The sequence below is a fragment of the Pseudorasbora parva genome, chromosome 8 (assembly GCF_024679245.1).
Source record: "Pseudorasbora parva isolate DD20220531a chromosome 8, ASM2467924v1, whole genome shotgun sequence".
Classification (NCBI taxonomy): Eukaryota; Metazoa; Chordata; class Actinopteri; order Cypriniformes; family Gobionidae; genus Pseudorasbora; species Pseudorasbora parva.
Window position 1 is genome coordinate 31,177,838 of NC_090179.1, and position 20,103 is coordinate 31,197,940.

The window sequence follows — 20,103 nt, forward strand, 5'->3', positions numbered from 1 at the left end:
CAGAAAAAGAAGCATATTATGACAGACTGTTGAACTGCATTGCCTACATGGTTGAATCATTAATCAGATGATCAATACAAATTTTTTGAAGGACCTCCTTTAGCATGAGTCTCTTTAAAAGAGACGGTCCAGTTCATCTCATGACCTCGATGATCGCTCGTCATCATGGCTCTGAATATTAGCTGCTGTTGGAAATGGCTCCTTCTGCTCTCTTTCCTCCTGATCTGTGTCAATGGACAAACACCAGGGCCGTAAGTAACACTTTCTGCTGAGGAAGGCTGTGTTTTACTTTCTAAATGTGATAAATTATTAGTCCGACATTAGTCATAAATTATTAGTCCTACATTATTCTTGATGATTTCTCCTGTATTTATTTAACTGATCTGTGTTGCACATCAGAGGTTTGCTGTTTGAAAGACAAATGAAGGCATGTATAAGATAATTTATATTTAATGACAGTGTATTTATTAAAGAGAAATATTGTTCTAAATAAACATGCAAAAATAAAGAAAGTCACTAGACTTCATTACACAGTTTGCCCTTGTATTGTCATTTCTTGATCAATAGCAAATTAACCATATTGATTGAATTTATATTGTTTATTGTTTCTCACCACTATTGAATGATCATTATCTCTCGACAGGTCTTTCATGGCGACATTTCCTGCAGTCATCGAGTCGGGATCTGAGGCCAAACTGTGTGCAAGTCTTCTCAATCCCAATGAAAGCCTTGTCATGAACATTCATCTGGTTCATGGTAACCAGAACACTTTACTGCTAGAGGAGAAAGTTGAGGAAGAGTTTCATCGCTGCTTTAACTTTAAGGTTTGCCATCAAAACATACACATGATAAATATGATCAAATATTTTTCATTATAATGCAGCTAGTTTTCATGATGGCAGGTTGTGAGTACAGTATATTATTTATTTCATCAGGCTCCTCTGGTCGAAGGAGAATCAGTGCAGAAAATGAAGGTTGAACTTCAGGGAGAGACTTTCAAGATGACTGAAGAGAGAAAAGTGTTGTTCAAGCCTTACCATCCTCTGACCTTTATTCAGACTGATAAACCCATCTATATTCCAGGACAGACAGGTGAGCTGTCAATGTCTTCAGTAAATAATGCTTGTGTCACTGACATCCCTGATCACATGTGACACTCATACATTAAATAACGCATATTATAATCATGCTATGAGCGGATGTACCATAGGTCAAAAATGGCAAATCTTGCACAAACCAGCAGATGATAAAAGAAGTAAACAGTTCAATGGATTAACAAACTTATAAACAGAAAAGGGAAGCAGTAGAAACTATAAGGAAAGCAGATAAGGATGAGTAGCTTTGGAAACGTGAATGGTCAAAGTGTGTGTTTGAACAATCCCCTCACATTCAAACATATATTCAGACTAAATACTGTAATAACAAATTTTAATTCAATTCAAATTCAAAAGTGTGTCCCTTACATAAAAGCTGAAGATGTCAAAAGTGGAGTTTTTTTAATAAACATTTCTATTTTACAGTGAACTTCAGAGTTGTTACCATGGATACAAACTTTGCACCCCTTGATCAGCAGGTCTGATGTGTTTTTTCCTCTTTTCTCTTGCATTGTTGAATACACATTTAATGAATAAATACATTTTTTGGTTTTCATTTTTAAATACCATTTGCTCTTTTACAGTATAGTACAGTGCTTCTTGAGGTAAGAACACAAAACCTTCTGTGCAGCTTTTAAATCTAAACACTGTAGAAATTGTATAATCTTTGCAGTTTTTTTTCTTTAGGCTTATTACACATTTCTGCATTGTAAGTAAAGTAAGTAAGTAAAATGTATTTGTATAGCACTTTTCATAGATAGAAATCACAAAGTGCTTCACAACAAAAAGAGGAAATACACAACATTACAGTTTTAGTCAAAATAAGTAACAAAAACAATAAGTATAAATGAAAATAAACAGAAATACACAAAAGACCAGCCAAACCCTACACTCTAGATAAAAGCCTCTTTAAATAGAAGAGTTTTCAACTGTGTTTTAAAATTTTCCACTGAGTCCAGGCAGCGTAAGGAAGAAGGCAATGCATTCCACAGTCTAGGTGCCACAGCTTGAAATGAACGGTCCCCTCTTGTTTTAAAATGTGTGTGGGGGGCAACTAAAAATCTTTGACCTGTTCAGAGATGTAACAAGGCACCTGTCCTTGTAGGGCTCTAAAAGTAAGAACCAAAATTTTAAAATGCATTCTAAATTTCACTGGTAACCAATGAAGGGAAGCTAAGATCGGTGTGATGTGTACTCTTTTACTGGTGTGGGTTAAAATCCTTGCAGCAGAATTCTGGACAGTCAGGAGGTGACACAAATCTTTCTTATTTAGACAAAAAAAAAAAAGACTGTTACAATAGTCTAAACGGGATGAAATAAAAGCATGAATGATCATCTCCAATTCGGCCTTTGACACCAAGGCTCTTATTTTCGAAATGTTCCTTAATTGAAAGAAACAGTTTTTCATAAGTAGATTTGAGTGTTTCTCCAAGGACATGGCCGAATCAAAAACAACACCTAGGCTCCTAAGACTCGGCTGGACAGACGAGCTTAGGGCACCGATATGTTGTTTAATCTGAGAGATGCTTTGCTCAGGGGCAATGATCAGTGTTTCAGTCTTAGCTGAATTCAGAACTAAAAAGTTATAATTTAGCCACTGCTTGATACTGCTCAGACAGCTGATTAAAGAAGACAGTTCATGTAACTCAGTAGGAGCAAACATCAGTAAACTGGCCAATTATCTGTCCTAGCGGCAGTATGTACAGCGGGAAAAGAATCGGTCCCAGGACAGAACCCTGAGGTACACCACTCAATAAACCTGCAGTATCTAACATGATCTGATTAATAAAGACACTAAAACTTCTACCAGAAAGGTAAGAGGTAAACCATTTTATAGCCGATTCAGATATCCCTACTAGATCCTGAAGTCTATTAATCAAAATATTATGATCAATAGTGTCAAAGGCAGATGTAAGGTCCAGTAAAACTAATACTGTATGCTTCCCAGAATCAGCTGACATCAAAATATCACTCGAGACTTTAATTAATGCAGTTTCGGTAGAATGGTTTTTACGGAAACCTGACTGATATTTATCAAAAATATAATTTATCTTTAAGAAAGTCGTAAGCTGCTCTGCTACCACTCTCTCTAGAATCTTAGCCATAAAGGGGAGTTTGGATATAGGCCTATAATTCATTGGTTTCAATGGGTCTAGACTTGGCTTTTTAAGAACAGGTTCAACAATAGCATGCTTAAAAAAGTTTGGAACCACACCAGTTAAAAGAGAAGTATTGATAATTTCTACAACACAGGGGCCAATACTATCAAAAACCTGCCTAAACTGCATAATCAGGAGAACATCACTATGACAGGAAGTAGGTTTCAGATTATCTAGCAGAGTGGTGACCTCATGCAATGTCACTGGTTTAAAGGAGAAACACGGATGTGAAGGAGCCAAGATACATGCCTTTATACGGGCAGGTCGAGGTAAGATACTAACTCTAATATCCCTAATCTTCTCAACAAAGAAGTTAAGGAATACATTACTGTCTGATGGAGAGAAAACTGCAATTGGAGGGACACATGGCGAAACAATAGAGTTAATGGTATCAAACAAGAATTTGGGGTTTTTCTTATTAGAGGATATTGGCTGAGAGAAGTATTTCGTTCTAGCACTTTTCAGAAGTTCATTTAGGGAAGCAGTTAATTCCCTAAGATAGAGCCTGTGAACTTCGAGTTTAGTTGTTTTTCATAAGCGCTCTATTTTCCGACGTTTACTTCTACAACTCTGGATAGATTTATTTATCCAGGGGCAGGGCTTTTTAAGAGAGACAATGTTTGATATCATAGGATAGCATTGATAGTCAGGTTATGTGTTGCTGATTGTAACTAAATATCTGTACTGTGTCTTTGGTATTAAACAGGACAGTCAAGGTAACCGGATCGGTCAATGGACAAATGTTTCTTCAACAAGATGGATTTTGCAGCGTTCTTATGAATTAAACCCAGAGGCCCGTCAAGGCATGTACAAACTGAAGGCTTTTATTGGAGACAGGATGATCTCACATGATTTTGAGGTGAAAAAATATGGTAAGTCAAAAAAACAAACAATTTCAGGTTGCATGAGGAGAGTTTCAATAATGTTCATATAATAATCTATTTTGACTACTAATAACTCTAATTTCTGACTTTTTACTTCTAGTTTTGCCTAAGTTTGACGTAACTGTGAGAAGTCCAAAGCAGGTAACTGTTGAAGAAGAGGAACTGATAATTGAGGTTTGCGGAAGGTGAATGGTTTATTTTATTTCCTGCATTAAGAGAGAAGTGTTTTTTTTTTCATTCTTTGTACAATTAAGTTACTTTGATTTAATTGTTAATTGTATTTTAAATCTGGAGTCAATTACTGTAACCCTAATCCTTATATATCAGTTGCTTAACTCAACCCTGGGCTGTAGATCAGTTGCTTGTACCTTTTTCACAGATACACTTACGGACAGCCTGTACCTGGGAAATCATGGGTGAAAGTGTGTCGTAATAATTTTTTCTACAGTTACTCTCAAACCAATCCAGTGTGTTTAGAGGAAACCATTGAGGTGTGTGACTTAAGTAATGGCACATTATCTTTCCTCCATTTATACAATTAAAACACACTTTAGTTATTATGCTATGTTTGTTTTCATTCATTATATTTAGATAAAAAAGACAGGCTGTGCCATCCATACCATAGATACATCAGTCTTACTGAACGCCACACTAAATGAAAGGCTGCAGAATTTTCTTGATGTTGAGGCAATGGTTACAGAAGAAGGAACAGGTGAGCTGCTGGATTTGGTCCTGCCAGATTGTGCTACATTTCTTCAAATGTTTGATATTTTACTTTTATTTTAGTGAAGTTTTTATTAACAAAATTTCGGGAGGAGCACGTGCAGATAATTAAACCTGACTAAACACAAGCGGAGCACGCTCATATAATTAAACCTAATTAAACACAAGTGGAGCACATCAAGCTAATCAACGATAAGAGGGGTGTATAAATACAGCTGATTTACCTTCTTTCATTGACCATTTTCATTTTAGCATCCCTCCACCACCCCAGCTCCTCACTTGATTCTAACAAACTCTTATTAGATGTCAACTCAATCTATAATATACTCCAGTCCAGTTCTAGAGTATCTCTATCACGGGGGGGTACTCTGGGTTTGGGCGAAATTCCGAGCCCGGCGCCCTCCCCCGGACAGCACGCCAAATACGCATAATCTTTACTCTATTTAATTTGATGTAAGTGTGAACTAGTGAATTAAATGTTTATTTAGGTGTTTTTACTATTTACAGAGATCACAATGAGGAAATCTGAATCTGTATCTCTCACTTATGAAATCGGTAAAGCCACATTTACTGAGCTGCCCAAAACATATGAACATGGATCAGTTATAGAAGGAAAAGTAAGTTAGTTTATTAACACTATTAATTTGTACAGAATTATTTCTTAATACGTTCCTTCTAAATCTTATTTTTCACAGATCAAAGTCTCAAATTTCAAAGGCGCACCAGTTCAAAACAAAGAGGTTTATCTTATGGAGGGTCACACCTGGTCCCCAAACCTGCTCCTAAATCTGACTACAGACAGCGATGGACTGGCCAGCTTCTCTTTTAATACATCCAGTCATTCTAAAAATGATATTAATCTGATTGTAAGAGAGTTTGTTAGTTTTCTTTTGTGTTCCCTGAATAGTTCAATTTTATGAGTTATTTCTGATTATCCAGGCAAGTGTCTATAAAGAGGTCCGTTATTATGGCCACAACACGCCTTACTTCTCTACTGAAGAAAAATCAGTTCAGCTCTTCCAGCCTGCCACTCCATACACCCCAACACTAAGTGAATTGATTATAGAGAATAATGAGCAACCATTAAAGTGTGACTCTGAGTTTACAGCCACCATCAAGTATTATTTTGTTGGAGAGACAATTGAAGACTTCAAAACTGACATAGTCTATATGGTGAGAACATGTGCAGTATGGACATTATTACAGAGATGTTTTTGTTTAACAGTAATAATTGGCTGCACGAGTCAGTTTGTTATCAATGTCATCTGTCTGTTTCAGATTTTGTCCAAAGGAGTGATCGTTCATCATGGATATGAGAAGGTTGAAGTGAAGTCTTCAAATGGAGTAGCAACTGGCACAGTGTCATTCAAACTGTCTGTTAGTGCAGATCTGGCTCCTGTTCTGCAGATTCTGGCATACTGTGTTCTGCCCAGTGAAAATGTTGTTGCTATTAGCAAAAATGTTGACATTGAAAAGTGTTTCAAAAACAAGGTATGTATTGTAGTTTTAGAAATGAGCCTCTTTAAACTATATTACTGACTTAATTCTAAAATAAATCCCATTCACTGTTCTCACAGGTGTCTCTGCAGTTTTCTCCTGATAAAGCAGTTCCTGGTGAGAAAAACACTCTCCAGCTCTCAGCTCAGCCTGGCTCACTGTGCGGCCTCAGTGCTGTAGATCAGAGCGTCCTGATCCTGAAGTCAGGAGAACGTCTGGCTGTTGACAAGGTGAGATGCTTTAAGATTGAGTATTGATTAACTGGGTCTTTATGGTGGGAATCTACAGTGTGAATCTATTGATAACAGTCGTTAGGCATTACTGCAATGATCCATCAGTGTTTAAGCTGACATCCCAAACTCAGGAGATTTAACATTAATCGTCATTCTTTCTCATCAGTTAGAAAATACAATAATTATTTAGAAATCATTCTGATTCCCGTCACAGATCTTCAACCTGCTGCCAGTGCAATCGGGGTCAGATTATCCTTATAGTGTTGAAGATGAGCGTGAGTGTCTGCATGTGAGACCTCGTCGAGCTGTGCTGACAGACAACGCCTATGAATCCTTTAAGGTAACAGGTGGATTATATGTGTCAGTGCAGTAGATAATGATTGGGAGAGGATATACTGCACATGCTGCATTAAAAAGCCCTCTTGGTTATATTGACAATTCAAAGTATTTGTATTTTCATGACTTTTATTGTGGATCATCATTGTCATTTGACAGAGAGTGGGATTGAAGATGGCAACAAATCTGTTTGTGCGAGCCCCTCAGTGTCTGTCATACAGAGGCTTGATGTATCACCTATACAACAATATAGGTACATGAACGATTATTTCAATCCTATGTAATGATGTAAAGTTTAAATATGTAGGTGCTTATTTTGAAATATACTGCATTACAAAACATTTAATTACAATTACAAATATAGCTGCAAGCAGCATTATAACCGTGGCCAAACGCAACAAAAGCACACAAGGAAGCTAGCAGCAGACCAACTGCAAAAATGAGTAAAGACATTTGTAGACAAGTTTAAGCAAAAATGTTAAAACTGCGTTAATACATTGAGTTGTATAGAGTCAATTTCATGTTTTGTTTAATTGTAGCACCACTAAAAGGCACAATCCTACCAATTTTTTGTGTGTCCTCAGAGTGAGTCCATAGATGTGTGTGTGAATTTTGGTGGCAATATCTCATTTCGTTTTGGAGTTATAGACATTTATGTGAAAAAACACATGAGAAATGACTGACACCTGACTTTGACTGGATTTTACTACCCCTTACTATCAATATTTTGACATTTGATATTTTGCATATAGCTTGGACCTATGTTTTCAAACTTCTGACGTTGGTTTTGTCTCGATCGGACTAGCGGTTTAGAAGATATCAGCTACAATTTATAAGCTCTTTATTACAAGGCAGCACAAACCATACAGTCCCTGACAAAAGTCTTGTCGCTTATCTATTTTCTAGAAATACCTGATATTAACCTGACTTTTAATTAATTAATTGGTGTTAGAAATAGCTCATATGAAAAGCTAAAACCCTCCCAAATGATGTTAAATGCACTGAAATAAATAATTTTCACAGAAAAAATATTTATCATTTAATCAAGACATTTGGCAAGACAAAAGTTTTGTCGCCTATACAGAAATGGAACAAATTTACTGCAAATACAAAAATATGTCAGCAAATTAAGTTGTGGTGCTGTGAGATCCAAATTTAATATCTTGTATGACTTCCATGAGCTTGAAGGACTGCATCCATGCGGTTTGGCAAGGATTCATACAATTTATTGATGAAGTCATCAGGAATAGCTAAGAAAGCAGTCTTGCATGCCTCCCAGAGTTCATCAATATTCTTTGGTTTCGTCTTCCATGCGTCCTCTTTCATCCTACCCCACATATGCTCAATGATGTTCATGTCTGGTGACTGGGATGGCCAATCCTGGAGCATCTTGATCTTCTTCGCCTTGAGGAACTTTGATGTGGAGATGGAAGTATGTGATGGAGTACCGTCCTGCTGCAGAATTTGGCCTCTTTTATGGTTGGGAATATAAGAGGTAGCTAAGATTTCTTGGTATTTTAGACTATTGATGTTGCCTTCCACCCTGCAGATCTCTCGCACACCCCCATACTGGATGTAACCCCAGACCATGATTTTTCCGCCACCAAACTTCACTGTTTTCTGGGTGAATCTCGGATCCATCGGGCACCAGTAGGTCTCCTGCAATATTTGCGGCGACTGTGGTGTAATTCAACAGAAGATTCATCTGAAAAATCCACCTTCTGCCACTTTTCCAGCGTCCATCCTTTTAGCAGGCTGTGGGCCTTGGCAAATGCCACACGGTTTTTCAATTGTCTTTTGTTTAGTGCTGGCTTCTGGGCACTGATTCGACCATGGAGGCCATTTCGAGACAGAATCCGACAAACTGTTCTGGTTGACACAGGGACTTCAGGTGACCAGGTCTCGTGGAGCTTTGCTGCAGTGGAAAATGGGCTGGCCTTGGATTTTCGAGCCAACAAACGGTCCTCTCAAGCAGTTGTCTTGCGGGGTCTGCCTGACCTGGGCTTGTCAAAAACGTCTCCAGTCTCTTCAAATCTTTTTTTTTATCCTTTGTACTTGACGCTGAGACACATTGAAGGTGTCTGCCACATCAGCAGTGGATCTGGTCTTCAGCCTCATGATAATCAAAACTTTAGTCTAAGGGTGAATCTTAGGCATGTTTGCAGAACTCTAGTTGCAGTTGATGTGAAGGTCTAGCGTACTGGGGTTCTTTTTATACACACTTGAGACCTAATTGATCCATTATTAGTTACAGGTGAAGCTCATATGACAAGGTGACAACACTTATGTCTTTGCAAGAATTGACTCAATGGGCTTTACCAAGCTGTGAATATTAGAATACTTTTTGAAAGTTTAGTTTTTCACTGAAACATTATCACAAAAGCTGGTGGGATTAAAATGAGCCATTTCTTGTAAAAATATCTTGATTAGAAATATATTTCAGCGGCACTTTAGGTCAATTTGTACACAAGTGACAAGACTTTTGTCAGGGACTGTACATCAAAACCTGGCAAATCTGGTATCGTTGGAGCCGGCAAGTATTCAGGAGACAAAAAAGTTAATCCCATCAAAATATGTCAACCACCGCCAAATTTATAAGCGTTTGAAGGAAAAAAAATCTTCACTAGGTGGCTAAGATGTTTCGAAACTTATCAGGCTACTTCAGGGCATCATAGTGATGACCCATAACAAGTTTCGTAACAATCCGTTTATGCATTCATAAAATACTGCATTTTAGCACTTAATTCAAAATGGCTAACAGCCACAATGGCCGACATGATAAAATTGGATATATAATTTGTTTGCGCGTTTATCAAAAACGATTTGATGAATCAACTTGAATTCCATAACTTTTTGTCAGCATGTTCTGAAGATGATCTGGTTCAATTTCCGTGTAAATCTTTAAGTTCTTAAGTTAAAAAAAGTTGTTTTTTAGTTAATTAAAAATGGGGGGAAATTTACATGACGGAAAATGACGTCATAGGGTGTAATCGAATAAAAAAAAAAAATCTTGCCCAAAAGTTCAAAAGTTATTAGCATAAACCATTTGGACAGTTGGTGGTGCTAGAGGGAATGATTTAGAGACTCCACATTTGATGTGGTTCATTTTGCTACTGGTACTGACCTCTATCAGTGTACCAAATTTCATAACCTTCCCGCAAGTGGTTCTATGGGGCTGCCATTGACTTCAATGGCGGAATAATAATAAGAAATCTAACGATTTCAAGATGGGCTCTGCACCTTTGGTGCTTGGCCCCTAATTTCACAATTATGAAAATGTGGAAAAGTGTTTTAAGTGAAAAAAAATGTAATCTGGGGCTATTAGTTCCCTTTCTTTCGGTCACTTTCGACGTTGTGTCAAAATACTGACACTAGGTGTCACTCTCGAGAGCCCCAAACAAAGGTCAGTGGAACCAGCTTGTGGAATTTGTATGCTAGGCCATGCCCCCCTGACATAAGGGCATATAAGACGGGTTGGCTGCACTACACACTTTGTTTTGTTTTTATGAGCCAAAGCCAGCTTCTCAGCAATTTCCTTCACCTTAACAAAGAACTGCTTGCTGCTGGATCATCAGCCTGGAACAGCAGTCTCTCTCCAGATCCCCTGGGTGCATCAGTGACTGTTCTGAAAGTGGCAATTTCCTTATTTAAAGAGTGAATTCCTCTAAAAGAGCTGCACGTTCCGACCCTGTCCTTCTAGATTATTTCTCTTTGCAGGCCATTTTCAATTACCAGCTGAGTTCCGCTCCTTCAACTTCCAGGTACGAGGCCTTGGCAATGAGTGCTGAGGGCTACAATGAAAGTGCTGCCGCTGGATCAATCCCCAGGTGCCTCTCATTCCTCAGCATGCTCAGTTTCCCCTGTCAAGTTTACAGATGGTTTTGTAAATTTCTTCACAGCCAGCCATGGGTTGGCAGCCATGCTTTCCCTGGCAGCCATAAGCATCAGGCTTATGGGGTTTCCTCCAACCTTTCCCAAGTGGAGACTTTATCCCCAAGTGGTCCAGCTGATATGAAGTCAGTATGGAAAAACTCAGGTAGACCTGTTCGTTTCTCAGGATTCCTCCCACTGTCCACTGTGGTATTCCCTGATCGCAAGTATGCATTACCCCTAGGGAGCCTGATTACATAGACTCAGGATCAGGGAGGAAGAAGAACAAGTCCTAATGGTTGCACCCAGTGGTGGAATGTAACGAAGTACAAATACTTGTCAATTTTCCTGATAGTTACCCCGTTATTCCCTCAATATTACATATTGTTCCCATATACTTACTTTATAGTTACACTATAATTACCGAAAGTTATGCTGTATATTCACTCTAATTATGCAATACTTTCTGGGCCGTAATCTAAAGTGTTACCAAACTTTCCTGTTTTCTCAAGCTTTTTGACTACTTTTGATTTAAAGTCTGTTGTTATTTTATCGCTTAACTTGACACTTTAATTTATCACTTCCTTCTTATCTTTTGATATTGAGTTTATTACTCTTTGCCTTTTTGCTGTATTATGTTACCACCTAAATTTGTTCTGCATTTATCTCGTCCTTTCCTAGTCTTCTATTGTTCTGCCAATGCTGCTTTTCTAATTATTATAATTTTTTTGTCTGCTAATTTAATTTTTAATTTTTTAATTTTTTATTTGGACTTTTATCTGGCTTTTTGTAAAGCACTTTGGTCAGTCGAGTGGCTGTTGTAAATGTGCTATTTAAATAAATTGACCTTGACCTTGACTTAAGTAAATATGGCTCTGGTTATTTGTACTTTTGCTTAAGTACTGAGATTCAGTACTTCCTCCACCACTGGTTGCACCCTACTGGCCCGACCAGACTGGAGACTAATCTTACTAGAGTTCACGTTAATGGTGTGGGCCCCTTCCTGGCAGATTCCTTGGAGGAATGGCCTTCTTTCTCAGATGTAGGGCACAATCTGGCAACCAACCGAGACCTTTGGAACCCCCAAATCTGGTTCCTGAATGGGACAAGGAGGAATTCAGAGGACTATCACCTGCTGTGATAGATACCATCACTCACGCCAGAGTCCCCTCTTCCACGCGGCTCTTTGCCTTGAAGTGCCATCTCTTCACTACAAGGTGGGGTTCCTGAGGTGAAGACATACAGAGTTGGGTAGTTGGGTCTGTGCTTGCCTTTCTTCAACAGGGCCTAGAGAGGCACCTGTTGGTCTCCTCCCTTAAGGTGTACATGGGCGTAATCATGGCTAATCACAACACAGTGCTAGGTTCTTAGGAAAGAATGACCTGATAATTAGGTTCAGGATAGGTACACGGAGGCTAAATCCTTCTAGACCTCACCTAATCCCCTCTTAGGAACTCTCTCTGGTCCTTCAGAACCTGCAGAAAGATCTGTTTGAACTCTTGGAGTCAGTCGAGATTAGCGCCTCTGTATAAAGATGACACTCCTAATTGCAATTACCTTTGTCAAGAGGGTGGGGGATCTACAAGCCTTCTCCGTTTCGTGCCAGGAATTTGAGCCAGCCTACTCTTCCATTGTCCTGAGACACCGGCCTAAATATGTGCCCTTCTGGACCAAGTGGTGAACTTGCAAGCAGTCCCTTCTGATGAGGGAGACCCAGATCTATCTCTGTTATGTCCAGTTCACGCTTTGCCAATATACCTGGACCGGTTGCAGAACCTCAAATTATTTGAACAGCTATGAACAAAAAATGGCCCACTGGATTGTAAATACCATTCTTCGTGCTTACCAGGTCCAGGATGTTCCATGCCCATTGGGAGTGAGGGCTCAATCCACTAGACTATCGCAGCTACAGTATGTCAGCTCTTGCGCACAGTGCTTTATTAGCAGACATGTGTTAAGCTGTGGGTAATAATGGGTAAAACTCTGACAAACTGGTTGGATGTAGTACTTGCATTAGCACCTTATGTGATAATGTACATTTTCGAAAACAGTCAGAGTTTCCTTTGAATTGTGAAACCTGGGCCACCATTTTCCATTACTTAAGCACTATTGCAAAATAATTTGCATATCTGACTGAGTATTTAATTTATGTTGGTTGTATGTTAAAAAAAGCATTAAAAACAGAACGATATTGCAACACCTCAGAGGGAAGCTTACTGCTCATAAAGTATATAATCCTCTCATGCAGTTACAAATACAGTATTTTGACTGTTCCACTTCTTCTTTTGTTGAGATGAGAGCACTTTTATAATTTTTTGGGTCAAGAAAGAGTCTGAGTTTGCAATATACAGTGTTCCACCTCCCTTACTGCAAAATGCTCACTCTGTCTGGATGCGCTTAATTCCAGAGTAAGGACCCGTTCCTATCACATCACACACTCACACTTCAATAAGCCAACAGAAAGCCAGTTAATGAATTTACTTACTGGACAGCATACAAATCTAACTGTGATGATAGGTTTATGCTTAAGCTGTTTATGTCCTTACTCTGATAAAGGAAAACGGATTAACGTCTTTACATGATCACATGAATTGTCGGCTTATTAATCATAATCGGGTTAAGAACATGGATGTAAACGCACTCACTGACAACACTAAAATAAATCTGTACATGAAAATAAAATGATGTACATGAGAAAAATTATGTTCTGCCTTCCATTTGTTATTTACTTATAGCTTTATATAGACTTGGTTATTTTGAAGTGCTATTCACACACACACACACACACACACACCTTGAAACTACAAAATATCACTTTTTTTTCCTCCAGTGATGCCTGTTCCAGAGGTATCGTATTTAATGGTTGCTTCTGTTGGAATGGACAGACCTTCTCCAGCAGTGACGGTTCGAACTGTCTTTCCAGAAACGTGGATCTGGGAACTTGCTGAAGTGGGGTGTGCAAAGCTTAATCAGGACATTTATCATCACATTTATCTTATTAATCATCTTTAATACATCATCTACCCTCATGGCCACAGGGACAGAAAATACCTTGCTTGCTTTCCATTCTGAATTCAGTTCAATCTTCTGAATGCTGAATATTGTTTTTTATTAAAAGAAAAATGGTAGAATAAAACATGCCTATTGTTGTAATTCCTCCACAGGGAATCTGGATCAGCTCAGGTTTCTGTCACGGTTCCTGACACCATCACCTCTTGGGAGACAGAGGCCTTCTGTCTGTCCTCTGAAGGTCTGGGTCTGGCTCCTCCGGCTCAGCTGACAGTTTTCCAGCCCTTCTTCCTGGAGCTCTCTTTGCCTTACTCCATCATCCGTGGGGAGATCTTTGAGCTGAAGGCCACTGTCTTCAACTATCTGTCCAAGTGCATCATGGTGAGATTTCAGACTCAGTCTAATCAAATCATATCAAATATGTCTCTAATCATGTGTGGTTGATTGACAGGTTAAAGTGACTCCAGCTCCTTCCTCAGACTACACTCTCAAAGCCTCCTCTGATGATCAGTATTCATCCTGTCTATGTGCTAATGGAAGAAAAACCTTTCAATGGATCCTCAGTCCGTCTGTTCTTGGTGAGTTTTCCCATCTGAATCATTGTTTCTCAGTCTTTGTGTCTGTTGTATATTCACGTACACATATCTTGTGTTGTAGGAGCCATTAATATTACAGTCAGTGCAGAAGCAGAGGCGTCCCAGACTGTGTGTGACAATGAGATTGTGAGCGTCCCAGAGAGAGGACGCATTGACACAGTCACACGAAGTCTGCTCGTACAGGTCAGTGCACGTGAAACAGATTTCAGACATCATTTACCCATGATCATAATGCTGCTTATGTCAGTATGATGTGTTGATGTGATTGTTTTATGCTGCAGGCGGAAGGGACTGAAAAGACAGAGACTCGCAGCTGGTTACTGTGTCCAAATGGTTAGTCTGCATTGATAACAAGCACTGATAATGCTGGAACCCTTTTACCTTTGTTAATTTTGGTGGTGGTGGTGGTGGTGGTGGTGGTGGTGGTGGTGTGTGTGTGTGTGTGTGTGTGTGTGTGTGTGTGTGTGTGTGTGTGTGTGTGTGTGTGTGTGTGTGTGTGAGCCTGTTTATGTGGTTTATGAGGACACAAATTTGTATAACTACATGGGTATTACACTGGTATTACACTATAAATGTGGTTTATGAGGACATATCAAATGTGTGTGTGTGTGTGTGTGTGTGTGTGTGTGTGTGTGTGTGTGTGTGTGTGTGTGTGTGTGTGTGTGTGAGGGGGGTGGCTGGGAATGGGGCTTTTTCAACTGATAAAAAATTGTCAATATGTTTTACATACAGTCAGTAAAGACCAGTGATGCGCGGGTCAATGTATAAACAGCCCGCACCGACCAACGTAAAGAATTGTGGGTTATCTGCAGAAACGAAGGCTACACCTCATGCAGAAAAATGTTTTTTTGGGGGGTAATATTTTGAATTAATATTAATAAAATGTAGCAGTAATAAAACCGGAAAAATCACTCATTTTGGTGCCCCTATGGACGAGGGGCGCCCCTAGCATTTGCCTATTTCACCTATGCTACGGGCTGGCCCTGCAGATTAGTCACGTAATCTTGCACAGACTCACCTGGTCGCTGTAGACGCTTGAGTAGTTTATATCGGTGGAGTATGATTTGCTGTTGGCCAGTGAAGTGGTCTGCGAGAAGAGAGACCGCTTCCTCGCAGCATTCCCGAGAGCACGATATATTCTCATTTACTGTAAAAAAATATGGACGACTCGACATAATCCGTTTCCGCTTGCCAGATTTGAAGCTTTCAGGGGGCCTGCAGGGCGCTGACATCTTGGGACCGAGTCTGCGCAGTAGCGATTTCGGGACCGGAGTTGTGCAGTAGAGAGCAGGAAGTAGAGCAGGAAATACTGTCACGTTATCAAAAGCCAGCCCACACTCTCACAGATGCAGAACAATTTATTATGTTGGTGTGAAATAATCAGTTATGGAAATGTAGGAATTAAAGCTAAAGCTCCAATCTGCTCCCAAAAATTCAGAAAAAATTCTGTTAGTGCCTCAGTGACAACTTCACTCAGAGAAGACGTCGATCTCAGCTGTCAATCATGACGTCACACCCTCCGTTTTTATAGCAACAAATAACTTACTAAAACTAAACTTATTTTAAAAACGAACACTTGAAAGGAAATCATCGTGATGATAAGTGCCTTCAATGACATAAACTAACTTTAGGAAAAAATATTTGAAGTGTAATTTTATTGTTTAGTTTGCCTCGCGTCCATTAGAAAACACAGAGGGGCAGGTATACTGGGACCATTACCGGGGGGCGATCGAGGCGCGAAATCTTCAGTTTCTGAGAACGATACTGCAGGCTTGTATATTCTCTGTCCCTCAGCCCCGAGGCAGTGACGAAGCAAAGTGATTTTCCTCCGATCAGATATATCATCATAGTTTATGGCCTCGAGATACACTGTGAAGCCATCAATCCAGCTCGCCCATGGAATAGGCGGTTCACCAGGCACGGGAAGAAAAGGGGCCAGTGGTGGTAAACTAAACTCAGCCATCCTCGTCGCCAATGTTATGTCGGAGTAGTTCAGTTAGTTATTTAACATGAAGCACACACACGGCTGAACGGATCACCACTTTATTAGTCCTGTGCCACTCACTCCACAACACATGCGCACACTTAGACTAAAAACACACCCTCAACCTAGTGGTCGAACACAACAGACTGATCTCTGACATGTGTTTCTGTCTGTCTGGTTCATAGGTGACAGTCTCTCAGAGGAAGTGACTCTGACTCTTCCTAAAGATGTGATAGAGGGATCAGCCAGATCCTCTGTTTCAGTCATTGGTAAGCTATATTTACTTATACAAGCAGAAATGTGGAGATTGGGTTTGGAATTCTAGCGACTTTCATTTGTTTATGGTTTATAGGAGACATATTGGGTCGGGCACTGAGGAATCTTCACGGATTATTACGGATGCCATACGGCTGTGGAGAGCAAAACATGGCTGTTCTTTCTCCCAATATTTACATTCTGCAGTATCTGGAGAACACGGAGCAGCTCACCTCAGCCATCAGAGAGAAAGCCACAGGCTTCCTGAAGAGCGGTGAGAGACATCAACCATGTCAAGAAAATACTGAGACTTGATACCAAATGATACATTTTTCAACACACGTGAATATCATTCAGTAAAGTTGAAAAATCAGACACATTGAGTCAACCCAAACAAACTGTTGACGTGTTAACCAATATCACACTAAACAGGATACCAGAGACAAATGAACTACAAGCATTCTGATGGATCATACAGCACATTTGGTTATGGTGATGGGAATACATGGTAAATATATTTTCACCATTACTCTTTTTTCAATGAGAAAAATTAATTGAAACACCTGATGACATTTTTTTTTTAATTATGTCTTCCAAACCACCAGGTTGACTGCCTTTGTGCTGAGGTCCTTTGGCAAAGCACAGCAATACATATTCATCGATCCACAAATTATTCAGAGTGCAAAGAATTGGGTAATAAGCAGACGGGATACAGACGGCTGTTTTATCCAACAGGGACAATTGTTCAACAACAGAATGAAGGTATTTTGCCTGTTTCTTAAAAATTTTTGTGACCAGTTCTTAGATCAAAGTATAAACTGGGTATTTGTATTTATTTCTTTTCCCCATATATTCCAGGGTGGAGTTAATGATAATGTGACCATGACGGCCTACATTACTGCATCATTGCTTGAACTGGAAACTCCCGTCACAGTAAGTTCATCTACAGGAAATACATTATAAACTTATAGAAAAATGACAGCATCACAGCGTCTGTTTTTGTCACAGGATCCTGTCGTCACTAAAGGTTTGTCATGTTTGAGGTCCGTCATTGAGGATGTCAAAAACACTTACACCACCGCTCTGCTCGCCTACACTTTCAGTCTGGCTAGAGACGCGGCCACTCGACAGCAGCTTTTCAAGAAACTGGAGGATGTTGCTATTTCAGATGGTAAGAGGTTTGTTTCTGATGACTTTTTGTTGTCTTTTATGACTGTACTATTGTTGTTTTTTTTTGTCATGTGTGTGTGTCTTTTGTTCTTAAGGGCCTCATCTCCACTGGTCTCAGTCTGCATCTGCTGATGACTCTGATTCTCTGGCAGTGGAGATCAGCTCATATGTGCTGCTAGCTGCTCTCACTGCAGATTCAGTCACTACAGCTGATCTGGGCTATGCTAACAGGATTGTCAGCTGGCTTGTGAAGCAGCAGAATGCCTATGGAGGATTCTCCTCCACACAGGTTTCTCAAACTACTCCAATCAAACACATTATTGCTGAATGTGCTGGTGTGAATGAGTAACAGTGACAGTACTGAACACATTTATTTCCCAGGACACAGTGGTGGCACTTCAGGCTCTGTCTTTGTACGCCACCAAAGTGTTCAGCTCTGACGGCTCCAGCACAGTGACTGTACAGTCAGCAGGAGACACTCACCACTTTGATGTCAATCAGGACAACAAGTTACTGTACCAGGAGAAGCAGCTGCAGAACGTTCCAGCCAAATACAGCCTTGAAGTGAAGGGCTCCACCTGTGTGTCTGTGCAGGTCTGCAATGCGTTCAGCTTCATTTACTCTCACTCACTTTCTCTCTTGTTTCTTCTGCTTTACATGGTTTATTAATTTTTTTCTGTTTGTGTTGACTCTCTCAGATGGTTCAGTTCTACAACATTCCCACTCCTACTGAAGCTAAAACATTGAGCGTTGATGCTAATATTGAGGGAGACTGCAAAACATTGGGACAAAATTTTAATCTGAAATTCACTGTCAAGTAAGAAAACATCTTAATAGACACAAAAGCTATATAAACTGAAAAGGCGGATCTCAGTAGTTAAAACTGCAACACTAAACACTTGAAAAACATCATATGAGTGATGAAAACTGTGTCTTGTTAGTTATTCAAACTTTTGTTATCACTTATTTGTAAATTAATATGAGGCATTTAAGAACCAAACCTTTTCCTTTGCTGTTTTCCAGATATGATGGTCTACAGGAAAGAACTAACATGGTCATTGTGGATATTAAACTCTTATCTGGATTTACAGCTGATACATCAATGGTGCTTTTGAGTGATTCATCACTAAATGTGTAAAATTTCTAGTGTTTCCTATTTAGAAAATAACAATCACTTCTTCTCCACAGCTTGGGACTTCTTCCGGAACGTACGCATCACTCGTGGAACGGGTCGATTCCAAAGATGATCATGTCATTGTTTATTTGAAGGAGGTGAGAGATCAGCAACATTCATATGCTTTCATGTCATTAGGTTGATTCATAAACGTTTTATCTGTAACGCATTTTTTTTCCTCCTGCAGATCCCAAAAAATAGTCCATTGAATTACCAGATACAAATGAAACAGGTTCTTCCAGTAAAGAATCTCAAGCCAGCTGTGGTCAAAGTGTACGATTACTACCAAACAAGTAAGATTTAATATGCCCGTGCTATATATGAGGAAACGTATACAACACCACAAGCATGTGATGTAGAGCAAACAAAGTTGGCACACTGCTACTGCTGTTTCCAAAAATCACTTTATTGAAATGTGCAACGTTTCGACCCGTTGAAAACCATCTTCGGGTCAGCAGCTTTGTGTTGACTTTTGCTTATTCTGTAGTGAAATGCTTAATCTGATCGTGCACCTGCCTAAAGCTTTTGGGATGTGCACATACTACTAATTTGAACATGTGATGCATATTGTTTATTCATATTAAATCCACGTACAGATTTCCATTACTATATGAATGTGAACATCTCGCTTTTTCTTCAGGTGATCAGTCAGAGGCCGAATACTCGTTCCCCTGTGAATGAAGCTGCTGAAGTTCGTCACCTCATAGTACAGCTTGGATAAAGATGTTTAAACACTCTAATGTTTAATGTTACAATGTTTAATGTTTATCCTGGACAAAAAAAAAAAATATTTCAAGTACATCAGCCTAAATTGAAACCCCCAAATCCTCATCAGATTTTTGCTATGTCTCTTGAGAACATGACTAATCAAATCTCAAAGCATAAATAATAAAAAATGATGAAAACAAGTTGGTGAGCTGCTTGAACTGTTGAATGTGTAGTAGTTACATGCTATGACAACATCAGACAAGATTATAATGGTTATATCTTGTGCTTTTTATTTATATTTTTATTTTTTATAAATCTCATCTCAGCTCTGCTTTTTTATATTGTCTTGACACACTGTAAGAGGGCAATTTATGTCCATTGTAGGTCCTCATGCTGTAAAATAATAATGAT

General features: G+C 39.3%; 1 protein-coding gene across 1 annotated transcript; it reads left to right on the plus strand.

The window, feature by feature from the left end:
• Nucleotides 1-95: 95 nt before the first annotated feature.
• LOC137084592 (alpha-2-macroglobulin-like) lies at nt 96-19,892 on the plus strand. The gene is made up of 34 exons (XM_067450885.1): nt 96-251; nt 644-824; nt 936-1,092; nt 1,521-1,573; nt 1,679-1,699; nt 3,960-4,125; nt 4,238-4,322; nt 4,517-4,628; nt 4,729-4,849; nt 5,368-5,477; nt 5,556-5,726; nt 5,800-6,033; nt 6,139-6,351; nt 6,438-6,587; nt 6,805-6,930; nt 7,086-7,179; nt 13,627-13,750; nt 13,961-14,186; nt 14,257-14,383; nt 14,463-14,584; nt 14,683-14,734; nt 16,571-16,654; nt 16,738-16,914; nt 17,073-17,148; nt 17,246-17,402; nt 17,499-17,573; nt 17,649-17,811; nt 17,906-18,099; nt 18,192-18,404; nt 18,509-18,627; nt 18,834-18,915; nt 18,999-19,082; nt 19,172-19,277; nt 19,625-19,892. The coding sequence occupies exons 1-34, from the start codon at nt 166-168 to the stop codon at nt 19,663-19,665; spliced, it is 4,302 nt and encodes a 1,433-aa protein (XP_067306986.1). The 5' UTR covers nt 96-165; the 3' UTR covers nt 19,666-19,892.
• Nucleotides 19,893-20,103: the final 211 nt, after the last annotated feature.